The sequence below is a fragment of the Periophthalmus magnuspinnatus genome, chromosome 11, assembly GCF_009829125.3.
Source record: "Periophthalmus magnuspinnatus isolate fPerMag1 chromosome 11, fPerMag1.2.pri, whole genome shotgun sequence".
NCBI classification, from domain to species: Eukaryota; Metazoa; Chordata; class Actinopteri; order Gobiiformes; family Gobiidae; genus Periophthalmus; species Periophthalmus magnuspinnatus.
In genome coordinates, this window is record NC_047136.2 from 13,258,731 (window position 1) to 13,273,597 (window position 14,867).

Sequence of the window (14,867 nt, forward strand, 5' to 3'; positions counted from 1 at the left end):
AACCTCTGTCTGTTTTGTTGTTGTTGTTGGGACAATGTTCAATGCAAAATTTAAAGATGCACTAAGTAACTTTTCTGATTGAGGGTCCGCTTCTGGAAAGGTGACAAAAGATGATGTCACCAAGCCAGGTTAGAGGTCAGATCAGTGGAGAGGGCCAGAGTAAAAATGCATGTTTTTGAGCAAGAAAAACGGCTGTAATTGAAAAAAAACCCTGCCAGACAATAAGATTGCAATGGCAACTTTCACCCCTCAGAAATGTTACATAGTGAAGTTGTTAATTGTGTTATGGCATATGTACATGAGGTAGTGAATACCAATTATCTTTGAGCATTTTTGTAGTTTGTTCCAAGGGGAGATCACTATAATGTAGTTTGCATTGCATGGTTCACATCTCTTAATGTGGTCGATACCGATGAGAAAAGCAAGTGTCTGAGGACACCTGAAGGTCAAAAGGATGTATTACAAGTATACATACATTGGACTATAAGGACCCCCATGTGGTTTTGAAAGAAGGACAGAATGTGAGAATTAGCACACAGTGTACAGAGGACAAATATATTCAAATACATGAAAACACAGCTCAGCTGAAGTCTCACCTGTGTTGGGGCTTTGGATTTGGTCGTCTTGGTTATTACTGTAAGAAAGAAAATCTATATATAAATCAAGCCTTTATTTAAATTTAAGTTAACATTCAATTTAAAGAATAAAACAGTTCTTCATTATATCTGATTTTATTGAAAAGTTCTGTTGTCTGAGCTAATTGTAAAAGAAATATTTCTCAAATAGAAATAATACAGCTCCCCATGCACAATAATCCATGCTAATCCTTCTATATCTATTTGTACGTTCATTGTCATAGCAAATAATTCATTTTAAATAAGAGCCGTGTGATGTAACATTACCATACACACATAAGCATTGTTAATAAGCATTGTTAATTAACCAATAATTGCAGCTTGTATCCCCTCGGTTTTCACATGGTTTAATAGGCTCCCATGACAGAGCACTTTATGTCAAACCATGACTTGACAACACCATATCATTACACTGACACTTTCAGTAGAGCAGATGTGTGCATGTTCACATTCTTGCTTAGAAAAGGAAAAAAATGACCAATTTAAAGCTAGTTTATTACTCTTATGAGAGTGAAAGAGGCACTGTAGCAAGAGTTAAAAACAGCCAACCACAGAAGCCAATGCAAGCTGGCAATTTCTGCAAAGGAAACAGTTCCCATTTACAATTACCGGAGCTGGAAAATAGATTTTTTTAGACTCTAGTTAAAAACGTTGTAAGCCAATGCACTTTGACATGTTGCCCTATATATTCTGTGCAGAATGCATCAAGATGGGGGTGTGTACTGTATGTTAATCACCTACCTGCCAGGTATCTTTCCATTGACAAAGATGAGTTTTGATTCCAGCTATAGCAGCAAAAGAAAAACATCCAAACTGTAAGAGTGGCTAAAACCAGGGCTAGGACCCAGAGTAGCCGGGCCAGTGCAGGGTTAACATCGTCCCAAGCTGTTAGGATATCCATACTCGCAACCAGAGTCTAAACCAAGTCCAGACGCATGTGTTCTTATGGTCTATGCAGGCTTAGACCAGTAGTACCAGATGTTCTCCAGCTGCTGGTCCCAAACTCCTCTCAAATCAAGCCCACGTCAGCTCTCCCAGTTCAGAGTGTATTTCAGTCTCTGTTACCGGCTCCCTGGAAAAAAAAACCCTAAAATGAGCAAAAGGAAAACACTGAAGGCTGAGTAGGAGGTGTGGTTAAGAGCGTAAAACAGGCACGCCTCAAAATGTGCTTCAAGAACAGTTTTACAGACAGGACAGAGGGCAGTAAAAAGAAAAGACCCAAAAATGCACCTGGGGCTAACTCATTCACACACACACACACACACACACACACGCCCACAGAAGTCATCTGTGTAACAATAGAAAGTATTTAAAGATATGGGTACATAATGGTAGACTTAAAGTTTCTTGAAGTTACATACCACAAATACCTGAATGTTATAGAAACAACTTCAACTGGTATAATTGTGGGCTCCTACTTTTATAGGAACTCTGTAAACCTATAGACTGCAGTGTGGAGATAATTATTATTAAATTGGTCATTAAATATAAGAGGGTTTTTTTTTTATTTGTAACATTGCAATGTTCAAATACTTACATAGTAGAAAATATTTTTTTTAAATGCACTTTAATAGCTACTTATATTCAGATTGTCCAGTGTCTCATTATTTATTTTATGTTTGTGCTTTTATGTGCTTGTTTGTATTGTAATAAATTATATTACATGTGAAATAACAGTGATATCAATACATATGTCACTGACAAGTAAAATCAAATTTTCACACATCTTATATAATAAATGCATTAAGAAATAGCAGGCCAGTGTAAATTTGTGGCCACGCACGTGCACACAGAAATATTCTAAGTATTTCAGATCATTTGACCAGACTGACAACTACTGATGCTAATTTCCTCAATGCAATTATAGATGCTGACGTTTGACTTTTAGTAAGAAAACTACCATAACCGGTTAAGTTATTACCTAAAGTGTTGTTGTAGTCTTCTTGACAATGGAAAAATATTTACATCTAACTGCTGGAGCGGTCCATGAATTGGGTGTGGTACACGTATGTCTACAAATAGGACACTGCAGTCAAAGTCATTAAGAACACAGGAATGGCAGTAAAGATTACACAGTAATAAAACACATTAGTAAAGGGTGTGAAGAAGTTATGTAATTATCATGTTTCATAGTCCTATTTAACACTCCTATATTAATAAAAGTACATGAATGTTATAGCATGATAGATAGCATAAATAATACATTAATTATTCCGCTGCTTGTGGATATTCAGAATGTTCCACAGCATGGCATTAAACTTATCTGTCTTCATAACAAGTTAGATGGTTCTGTGGAGAGGCGACAACGCTCACAACAAAAACACTTGTAAATAAATAAATTCACGATTGATACATTTAATGCCATACTCTGCCATGAAAGCACTGACAGATAGTCGACCCAACACCTGAGAAAATTGCACCTTCAAAACTAATAACTTTACTTATTTCATTAAGTGCAATCACTAAACTATTAGGCATCACACTGACGTGAACTAACTAACTATCTAGACAGATAATAAAATATTGATTTGAGTTTTATAAGAATAAATAAAATTAACTAGAATATACTGATTTAAACCTTTACACTTAGGGTTAAACCCAGGTTCACTGCCAACCACCTTATTTTCCACAGCAAAATTTGACAAAAATATCCATTTTATATGTGGTGTTTCAGTCATCATTATTAATAAGACCGTATTAAATAGCCCACTGAGACTGACTAATACACTGTCTTATGACTCACTGAACTTTTTCCATGTTATTTGGACTGAGGCTATTTTTAGAAAGTTTCCAAATTCAGTATCTTACATTAAAGTTTAGAGGAACATCATCACATATTTCAGTTTTTAAAAGTTCAGTTCAGTTTATTAATGACAATATAGCCTGTATATAAGTTAACTAAATATTAGATTTTTTACAAGAAAAAAAATCCCAAAGCCAACTTTCACAGCAGACAGATTTTTTGTCTCATGACAAAATGTAGAGCGACAATGTATAATTTTCATTTCTGGTTTTACAACGTTATTACCGAAGAATGTTAAGATCATTTTTTTTAACAGAACTAAAACAAAAAAACTATAGTAAAATAAATAAAAACTATATTTGTGTGCAGTGTTAAAAGTCTGAAATGTGAAAAAGTAAATAAAAGAATAACAAAAGTATTAGACACTGTGCAAGCTTTAGACGTTTAAAAAAAAAAACTACATACAGGGAGGCCATACTGGAAGTAAATCACTGCCATCTAGTGGTGAAATAATAAAAACACATTATATTAGTTCTGTTTTAAAATGAACTTTAATGAAAACTTATGACATTGGTTGAAGTTTTGGAGGGTAAAAGGAATCTGACTTTTAAATAATAATTACACAGTCCAAGGTTACAAGGAAAAGATGGCAATTGTACGCGATGTCTGTTTTTTGCATAAATATTAACAGCTGGCTGAAGAGTCACCTCTGTGGTCTCCATGGTGACGGTTCAGTAAAATCCACTGTCCTGCGCTGCCCAGTTTGGAGTCTGGGGAAAGAAATAGAAATACAAAAACAAAATAATATTTATTTGAAAATTAATCAAAAATATTTTTAAGCTGCTATGGATAAAGCTGTAGATCAGTAATTTGGGCTGCAGAATCAATCACTAAAATAATTGTTGACTTTTTCAACTATCACTAGTCATTATCAAGACACTTTACAGAAATCAAAATGTAAAAAAAACAACAACAAACATCAGCTTCTTTCCACTTTTATCTAGTAAAAATTATCAAAGTAATCTCAGTTTGCAATAGAAATAATTGTTTGACTACTTTAATTGAGAAAAATAAAATGAAAAATTGCTTCCTAGGCCACTACTGAAATAATTGTTAGTTGCAACCCGATCAGTAATACATGTAATCTACTGCTACAATAAAATACATAAATGGATTTCTGGCACAATTGTATCATTTATCTTAATAGTCACTACCTTTTTGTCAATTAAACAGATTTGGCTAGCAGGATATACAATTACTGTCTTCAACCTATCTTACTTGACATTTTAAACCACTGATATAAACTTCCAAATATTATCTTATCTTCTTTTTAAGTAATACAATAATTAAACCACAGCCTGGGATTATTTATCAATAATTTATTCATTTCAAAATGTCCACCCTTACCTCGTTCCTGTTGCTGTGTGCCAGTTTCTTCTCAATGTTCATGGCCAACATCTGGCTGCGAAACGACAGACTTTTGGTTTTCTCGATCACCTGCTGGTACGGAGACACCGCGTTGTTCCCCATCACCACGTGGCCCTGGAAAGAGGAGACACAACCATTTAATAATAACTTGGATTCTATAAACTAATAGCAAACAATAATAACTTGGATTCTATAAACTAATAGCAAACATTGAAAGCTTTGAGATGCACCATTATGGAGGAAATAATGGTCAGTGGAAATAATAATTTAATTCAAACTGCAGCAAACTTGTCCTGAAATTGTTTAATCTTTGCACTGTATCTGCTTATTCCATCTCTTATATAGAGCCTAGATATCAATTATATTTACTCTATTTTATTTTACTTGTACATATACAAATCTGTATATTTGTACCTTATTTGCTAGATTTGCTACTTATTGCCATTTACGTTTTGCTCTGTTATTATTATACTGTAGTGTGTGAGCTCCAGTGGCACAGTATCTTCCCTTGTGGATCAATAATGTTTGTCTAAGTCCAAGTAAAAGTTTTTTCCTGCACTATTAACTTTAAAATCAGTTAATAGTGCAGCCTCTCACCAGCTTTGAGTCGATCTTGGCATCGAGCCGAGCATTCCTGATGAGGTTGACGATCCAGCGCTCTGCCTCCTCCGGCGTCATATTGAGCTTATCAGCAAGCATGCTGGGAAAAGTGACAGAAGAGGGGCCAATTCAGTTTAGTAAACAAACTTCAGGGGGTGGACATCCAGAGCCTTAAAATTCTTTTTATACTGCACACTTAAGACTTCACAAACAACATGGATGACATCTAAAGCAGCAAATATGTAAACTGTGTAAAAGGACTTTGAGACATGAGTAATCTTCAAAGAGCAAGTAGCTATCTAGTCTAAACAAGGACCAAACCAAGACTAAACCAAGACTAAACCAAGACTAAACCAAGACTAAACCAGGACTAAACCAGGACTAAACCAGGACTAAACCAGGACTAAACCAGGACTAAACCAGGACTAAACCAGGACTAAACCAGGATAAGGGCTAAAACAGGAGAAATCTACCTGAGCTTGACCCTAAACCAGGACCAAACCAAGACAAAACCAACACTAAATTTATACTACTCCACGAATAAAAAACAAAATCAGGTTTTAATGAGGTCTTGACAGTAAACCAAGACCAAACCTGGACTACACAGATCAAAATCACATCTACACCACAACTAATATAAATCAAGATTGAACCAAGATTGAATAAGCTAAACAACTGTTAAATTATAGGTAAATCAGGTCATAAACAAGTCTTAACCAGGACTTAATCCTGCACTGAAATTTAAACCCTGATTATTTTAAAGGACAAGTTTCAGACTTCTCCAAATAGCAATTTCCTTTCATACTTCCATTCAAATCTACATCCATTGAAAACTATTGATAACACATGTTGAAGCATTTAAAAAAAATATACCTAATACTGATGCACTGATGAATGCGGCAAAATGTCTCAAAGATGAAAAGACGAGCATTTTCGATGAAGTCCTCGAGACATGCCACCAGGAAGAAGTCATTCACCAAAACCTAAAGAGTGAAAGAGACAAAAATTAGTCAATAAAGAACTTAAGACACAGAGAAAGAGCAGAAATAGTCTATGGTAGGTTGAGCTGCATATTTCATTTCATACATATGCAGTGTAATAAGTAAATATATATACCTACCTCAAAGAAACTACAGAGTGATTGTCAATATGGGACAGTATTTTCATATTGAGAATGAATTGTAATGTTGTTTTTTTTCAGTGTTTCTGTAGCTCCCTCTTATAAGCTCTTATAAGGTGAAGCAGCATCTGGGAAACTTTCACAGAAGTGCAACTGCTTTCAATTTTTGTATATAAATAAATAAAAATGCATATGTAAAGGAGGGCTATACTGTCCAATAAGGGGAGTATCTATAATAGCCTCCCAGAAGATGCATGACTGTTTCTAAAACTTTATAAACAGAAATGTGCGACTTGATCAATGATTACGTACATTCCTTGTTATAGACATAGAAATGATACAGTAAACAATTGCAATGATCTGATATTCTGTGTTTAGTTCAGGGTTGACACCTTTTGTTGCTCGTGTAAGTGTTTATGTGCTGTTGTTAATGAAACTGCTTTTGTATGTGACACTTGGTTGCTATGCCGACAAGTCTATTCATCAGTTACTGGCCTGTTTTGAAGACCGGCGTGGGTTATGGCCTACAGTAGTCCTTGTGTTCAGAAAATAAACAACCAGAAGAAATTCAGCATGCACCTTCACCAGAATGCTTCACTATTACAACAGCTAAAATCTTAAATTGGGATATTATTATTCTGTGTCTTAAAGGTAGTGACTATGAGGGCCAGAAATCCAATTTATTTATTATTTAATTGTTTTTATTTATTGTTCTGCAGCGGTAAACACAGTAGGAGACAAGAACCCTTTGGAGACTTTTGTTGTATATATTTGTAACTCAGCAATAATTTACAAGGATCCAGTCAAAATATCTCATCATGGCTTCACTGACAACTATAAGTTCATTTAACACCCACTAACATGACATTACTTTGTTTCATTATTTGATTTTCTAACTTTCTGTTGGTTAAATCAACTGCTGTTGTCATATTGCAGCACTACACAAATAAATTGAATTGAACTTTAGGATCCTGACTCCCCATCTCCAAAGTCACAATGCACAGATTAGCCATTTGTTGGTTTGGGTTGCAAGGGAATAATACAATCTTTGTAACTACTAATTATCTTGCTTCTTCCAATTAGGATCACACTTCACTTAATTATACCTTCGCCTAATAATAAGTGGGGCAATAAGACAATTATTGGTCTATAAACTTTTAGAGTTGCAAGATTAATTGCAATCAAATCAAAATTGCAATTTTGGATGGACGCAATTGGCAAATCTCAAAACTATGCAACAAAAACCATAAACAACAAAATACCCCATCTTATTCTGCATTAAAAAAATGTAATCCTGTAGTTTAGATCTATACAAAGTCTTGTCAATTTGGTAAATTTTTTTTGGATGCGTTTAAAATGTGAACTCTGAACAAAATACCATTATTAAAATGCAAAGCGCAAATCTAATCGGAATTGTAATGCCTGTCAAGAAAAAAATATTACAATTATATTTTTTACTAAACTGTTCAGCCCAATGTACTTCCATAAAATGCATTAAATAATTGGGGAGATGTATAAACTAAACTTGGCTTTCCATGCTAACTCCTATATAAGGCGAGCAAAGTTACAGTCTTCTACAGTATAATTAAGTGGTCCCAGAGTCTGAAACTGTTCTGGGATTTCCAAAGAGCCTTAAACCTGACAGCGGTTCCACTTCAAACTGTCTAAAAGTTAAGAGGAGGCTAATCAGGCCAGACCGGGATTTGCTGAGGTTGAATAGATCCAATATTGAGCGCTGTGGTCTCGGGGAGATCAGAGAGGTCCCGGGAGGCAGCCATCTTTTCTTTGGTGATTTGGGCCTATGCACCGTGACAGAGTGCAGTGTGTGGACTGGACTTACCGACTCACACTCTCGCAGCTTTTTCTGGGCGCTGTCAAAATCAAAGTTCACATAGAGACACTCCACAAACTCAGTGATGGGGTCCTTGTAAGTGTAAGACTCCTGAAAAAGTGAGAAAATATAATATACTATATGTATACATAATAAAATAATGGATGATAATGGAGTATTTAGTCTTCTTTTCAAGGTGCACTATGTCACTCTGGTGGAGGGTTTTTGCCATCCACTTGAATTCATGGTGATGCTATTGTTTCACTTGGAATACTTCACAGTATGGCATTTAATTGACCTATCTACATGAAAATAGGCAGGTGGTACAAACAGTAGTAGTGATTTAACATATGCAGCAAAATATATAAAGTTGTAATGTCCTACTGTGCAAGATACCAGCCAAAGCAATAACATCGTCATGGAGACAAGTAGATGGCGGGGCCCAAATTAAAATGAAAAATATATTATTACTAAATAAAAGGACTAAATTAGGTCAAAACTAGATACCACCCCAGGACACAAAATATAAAAATCTGTCCACATCTAGACTAAACATGATTTAAACTAAGGGTAAAACCTATCCTTAAACAGAATCAGGACTGAAACACTGACTGATCAGTAGATTACAACTGGCTCAAGTTTCCCAAAAAACACGACTTGAGTATCACTTGCGCAAACAGTAGTATGTACACCACAGCTTGGAAAATGTAAGTCTAAATTACTCATCATTTGAATAAACAGCTAAATATATGTGGTATTTTCTCCACCTGTTGAATGACTTTAACGAGATCCTTGAGCACTTGTCTCCTCTTCCTCACGTCTTTGTTGGTGATGACAGCAGTAGTGAGGTATCGCAGGATGTGTGGGCACATTGTCTGAATGGCATTGAGATACCTGAGAACACAAAACAAAACAGCAGCTCTTCATTAAAGCATGGACATGTACTGAAGTGAGTGTAGGGTGAGCACAATTAATATATTACATTGAATACAAGTAAGTACATGATATATTATTTTCATTTTTTGAGGTAGTGTAAAGTTATTAAGTCAAATATATGGATATCTACAGTATTTCCCTGGCCAGAATTGATATCTCTCTGTACTATTTATGCAGAGAGAAATCAGTCTGGTCCCCATGCCCTCCGTCATGCCTCGAGCCAGAACCAAACATGACCATGCTATCAGAATTACGCTGCCTGGCCAAAAAAAAAAGTCGCCACTAAAAAAAAAAAAAAGGCCACACAATCTAATATTTCGTTGGACTGCCTTTAGCTTTGATCATGGTACACATTCGCTGTGGCATTGTTTCCATAAGCTTCTGCAATCTCACAGGAGTTATATCCATCCAGAGTTGCATTAATTTTTCACCAAGTTATTGCAATGATGATGGTACAGTCTGACCACTGCACAAAGCTTCTCCAGCACATCCCAAAGATTCTCAATGGGGTTAAGGTCTGGACTCTGTGGTGGACAATCCATGTGTGAAAATGATGTCTCATGCTCCCTGAACCGCTCTTCCACAATTTGAGCCCAATGAATCCTGGTATTGTCATCTTGGAATATGCCCGTGCCATCAGGGATGAAAAAATCCAATGATGGATCAACCTGGTCATTCAGTATACTCAGGTAGTCAGCTGACCTCATTCGTTCATTCTGACCTCAATCGGCCATGCAGTAATTATCCAATAGGAGGCTTGTACCTATTTGCTTACTTAAATCTAGGTGGTGACTCTTTTTTTGTCCAGGCAAGGTACTTTTTTCAGTGATGGATGTTAAACAATGGAGCTCATTGGTCATTTATTATTTTGAATGAAATGAGATTTCTCACACCTCAGATTAGAAGAATTTAGTACTTTGTTCACTGATTCTGCAGAAATTCACAATGTTTTTCTGATGTTTTTCAGCCCTCTATGATATGTTTTTTCCCCTCTCTTTTTTCCTCATAAGCAGCCCTATTTGTTTTGATACAGATGGACCATGTGTGTCCCAGAATGGCTAATCCACCAGTCAATCATGCCCATTTGAACTCTGGGAGATTCAATGGTGACCAGATTCACATCTTTGTAAAGTGTTGAAGTATGTATTCTGGGCCCCGGCAACTACAGTACGGTATGTACTTGTTTCATGCTTACTCACTTTTCTATACAAGAGGGAACTGATGCTAACAAAATTATATGTAAATAATTGTGATAATAAGGACAAATATATTTTGTGAAGGCCATCACACTTAACACATTTATTGCATTAGTAATAAGTAAAATGCTAAATGATGATTTTAGTTTTAAGCCAGTGCCCTTGAATTTCGAAAAGACTCAAAAAGACATTACTATAATGTGTAGGACGGAGTGGACTTACTGCGGCTGGTAGAGGAAGAGCTCGATGATGTTGTCTCTGCCTTTGGGGTGATTAAAGAAGACAAAGAGAGACCAGTGAATGAGCCAGGTCCTCTGCTGCAGCGACTGAAGAGGGGAGCTCACAGACTGTAGACAACAGACAATTATTAGATCTAATGCTTGACTTAAGATGTTAATAGAAAATATAAATGCACTGTATTTTATGCTCTATAATGGCATATAAAAGTGCAGTTATATTTAACTTGAGAGTTTTCTTTGACTCCAATGCATTTTATTTATGTATACATTATTGAACGAGGCAAAAACAAGTCAGTTAAAGCATTGATGAAAATAAGTATTTACACTTCTACTTTTCCTAGTTGGGTAAATATCATCGTTTGCATGTCTTAGCTGTACATTAGTCCTGATTTAAAACAGTCTTTGTTTTTTAGTTATTTACAAGTACAGAGCAACATCTTGACACTGCATAGTTCTTCCACATATAACACAGATTAAATCTGATTAGTAAATACTAGAAAACAATAGTCATTGATCTTACATTGTTGTCAATGGTCTCTCTAAGTCGTGTCAGATCCTCCATTGCTGCCTCCCAGTTCTGCATCAGAATTTCAGAGGCCAGTTTTCCCCAAAGAGAGCTCAGGGCATTTCTGTCAGTGGAAGGCACCTAATAAAACAAAGTCATAATGAGACTTCATAAAAATCAGAGCCTATAATCAAACAACATTGGGTCAGACATGTTACATTCGTGTAATGGATCTTACCAACACACGGAAAAAGTACAGGTATTCTGCTGCTCCGGAGTAGTTACCGCACTCATACTGAAACTTGGCATATCTGTAAAGAGTGTCCAAGTACTCCTGACGAAACTGAAGGAAGATAAGCAACAAAGTCTTAAAATACTGAATTACTCATTTGAATAAATTGAGAAACAAAGGTCTGACTACAAATAAAGATTTAATTAGTATTACAATCACTGAGCAGGGCACAGATGGGAGAAAAAAAAAGAGTTCAACTATGTTGTCATAGAAACAAAATATTGGAACAGCTAAAGAAAGACTAAAATTAAACTCACATTGTGTTTTTCTGACAGGTACTCAAACAGCATCCTCCCATCTCTGACAAACAAGAAAACAACAGATGATAAATTCTGTGTCACACAAATGACTTAACAGTAGGTCTGTACAATTAATCATTGATTTTAATCAAGATCGAGGTTCAGTCATTTCTAATAGTCAATGATCAGCTTGGGTTTTTGCAGAGGTTTACAACCAATCCTCTCTCAAAAAAGAATTTGGTTTGGAACAGACATTTTTTTGTGTTGAATCGCAATAATTACTGTTGTGTCTTGTTTATGCTGAGGAAATTACTAGATTGAAATTGTGCTGTCACATATTATACAACTTTTAGTTATTTGATATCAATCTCCATTGACCTTACATCAATGAAGATTTTAAGATGCTATACTAAACTGCAATCATTCAAAGGTATGCTGAAACTAGGGGTGTAAAAAAAATATATTAACACGATGGCGACTCTATGTCTTAACGATTCTGGATCGTTTCAAAATTCTCAAAAATCTTTTTTAAATTACGATAACAGTGTTTCTGCAAGTACCCTCCTTAAAATTCACCTGATATTGCCTCTGCGCACTGGAGCGAGGATTAGGGGTGCTGTCTCCGAGTAAACTGACACACATACGCAAAACGCACACACAGAGGACGAAATTCACGTGAGGCCGCTCTGAGAGACGAGAGATGAATGGGATATCAGTGTGCTTCGCTGTGTTGTTGTTAGCAGCGAAGGAAAGCTAATTTGTTAACTACAGCCAAAACTTGTCAGCGTTAAAGGGCTCCATTTATTATCAATAGGCAATATAATGTATTAGAAAATAATTATAATTTTTATCTTTGACAAATAGGCCTACATATTTAAGTTTAAACATTGCAGTATGGAATTAACTGGGCCTAGATAATAATTTGGTAGGTCTATTATTTTTAATGAATTAAATAAATACAAATAAACTGAATTTCAGGTATCTTCTTTCAGATTCTTGCCTTATATAAAAAATAACTATAAAAATTCTATTTTGCATGTACTTGAAATGTGTAAAATAAATGTTCTTTGTTTTTGAATGAAAAATAGCTTCACAATTGAATCTAGAAATGTTTTAGAATTGGCAAATGTTATAGTTTTGAGAATTGTTTTAAATCAAATTGGGACCACAACATTTGAAACAGAGCTGAATTGCCAGATTTACACCCCTAGCTGTCACTATACTCTTATAAATGTATTTACCACTAGTAACACTAGTACCAACATTGTATTAGGTTGTTCCGCAGCTCTTTTGTATGTGTTTAATATTATTTTTGGAAGTATACTGAAAGTGTATTTATTTGTTTTAATAAGACAAAATAAAACTGTAGTAAAAATCTTGAGCAATCAATATGAGGGGAAAATCTGAGTGATTTTTTTGTAATATTATCCGGCCCTACTTAACTTGGCACCAATACATGGCTACTGAATGGACTAACCTCGTGGACTGCATCTGTCGAGTTGTTTCTGGATCTTCAAACATCTTTACAATGGGTTCTGTCTCCGACTGAAGCTGCTTCAACTGTGCCACAACTGTTGTTCTCTTCTCCTTTAGAGCTAGAGAAAGACAGGAACAAAATAATGAAACAATTAAACATGATAAGGAGCTCTGCTTTAAAATTTTTCATTGCCCCTGTAGAGAAAGTTGTTCTGAAGAGCAGTGGGCAACTCGGGCCATCACCCCACCATAATTATATGTGATACTGTGTTTCATATTTTTCAAGTCATACTGTTATAAAAAATATAAATAATGGAACTAACAGTAGACGGTATGGCCTAAGATAATGTATTCTGGAAATAGATAACTATAAGGTGCTCAAATGAAAAAAGAGCATAAGAGCATTGGCGTGGGTTATTAAGCTTCACTGACACATTAAAAATACATGTTAGCTGCAGTTTCTCTTACAGTGTGGTATATCCTTATCAGGGTACAGGTTTTTGTACACATCCATGGCGAAGTCCACCATGTTCGTGTCGCTGAGGAGGTCCAGCTTCCCCTGGAGAAGTTCCTTTTCATTGTAAATCTGAAAAAAACACATTTAACGAGACATTTAGCAAAAAATGCATTCATACAAACCGCACACCGGTAGCATTACGTAAGGTCAGCGCGCCATACAATGCAAAGATATCAACGATGAAACATCTCTTAAATCTAAGAAATCTGCCCAAATAATAACGCATATATGTATGTCGCATTTGTTATCAGGAGTCCAAAATGAACGCCAGGTTTTGTTGACCTAAATCAAACAAATACTTGCGTTTTGTAGCATATGGTTAGCATTAGCTCAAAAGCCGGTTGTGTGCGCCTCCACGCCGACCGTAATCAAGCGTAATAATAACGTAATAAAACAGTTATTCAATTACTATCTTGAAGAAACAGATAAAACATCTTACTTCTTTTACAGAGAGGAACTCCAATAGAGGAAAAACCAAATGTCGGTCGAGAAAATTTGCTATTTTCGTTGTTAAGTCGTAGTCCGCCATCTTGGCTGGATTCAAAATGAAACTTTATGAACAAGCACGCGCAAACAAAACACGTAAAGCTGCAGCATACGTACAGCCTTTTTTATTTATGCTTTAAAACAACTAAATAAAAACAAGTACGTCTTGTTTTAAATAACTTTAATGTAATACATCAGTCATAAACAAATAAACAATTGTTAAAATATAACAATACTAAAAACAATGAATTATCAGAAAGATAATCTAATCAATAATGGACCTATTTTAATCACTAAATACTGTACTTTATTATAAGAGGAATACACTTAAATCAAAATAGACATAAAGCTAATTATTACAATATAATCTAGACTAACTGAATTCAAGCAAATAAGACCCATTACAGCCTTGAGTCCAATCTTGTGACAGTAAAAAAATCTGTTAGTGTGAAAGAAAGCTAAATGAATTCCCTTGAGTATTGTTTTGTCTCTTATGTAAAAGTTAAAGACAAAGGTACACCTCACACTTCATGAAGCAAAGATTCACAGCTTTGAAAACTGTCAAGTTCCTCTGTTCAGAAAGTGAATGAAAATTCTCTCAAGCTGTGCAGATTTTCTGTTCTG

General features: G+C 35.4%; 1 protein-coding gene across 1 annotated transcript; it reads right to left on the reverse strand.

The window, feature by feature from the left end:
• Positions 1–3,265: 3,265 nt before the first annotated feature.
• Positions 3,266–14,308, reverse strand: eif3eb (eukaryotic translation initiation factor 3, subunit E, b). The gene is made up of 13 exons (XM_033975471.2): positions 14,197–14,308; positions 13,709–13,826; positions 13,242–13,359; positions 11,783–11,825; positions 11,472–11,576; positions 11,249–11,374; positions 10,712–10,836; positions 9,125–9,251; positions 8,367–8,468; positions 6,280–6,389; positions 5,404–5,506; positions 4,786–4,920; positions 3,266–4,148 (listed from the first exon to the last, which is right to left on the reverse strand). Exons 1-13 carry the CDS (start codon positions 14,284–14,286, stop codon positions 4,110–4,112), a joined length of 1,341 nt encoding a protein of 446 aa, XP_033831362.1. The 5' UTR covers positions 14,287–14,308; the 3' UTR covers positions 3,266–4,109.
• Positions 14,309–14,867: the final 559 nt, after the last annotated feature.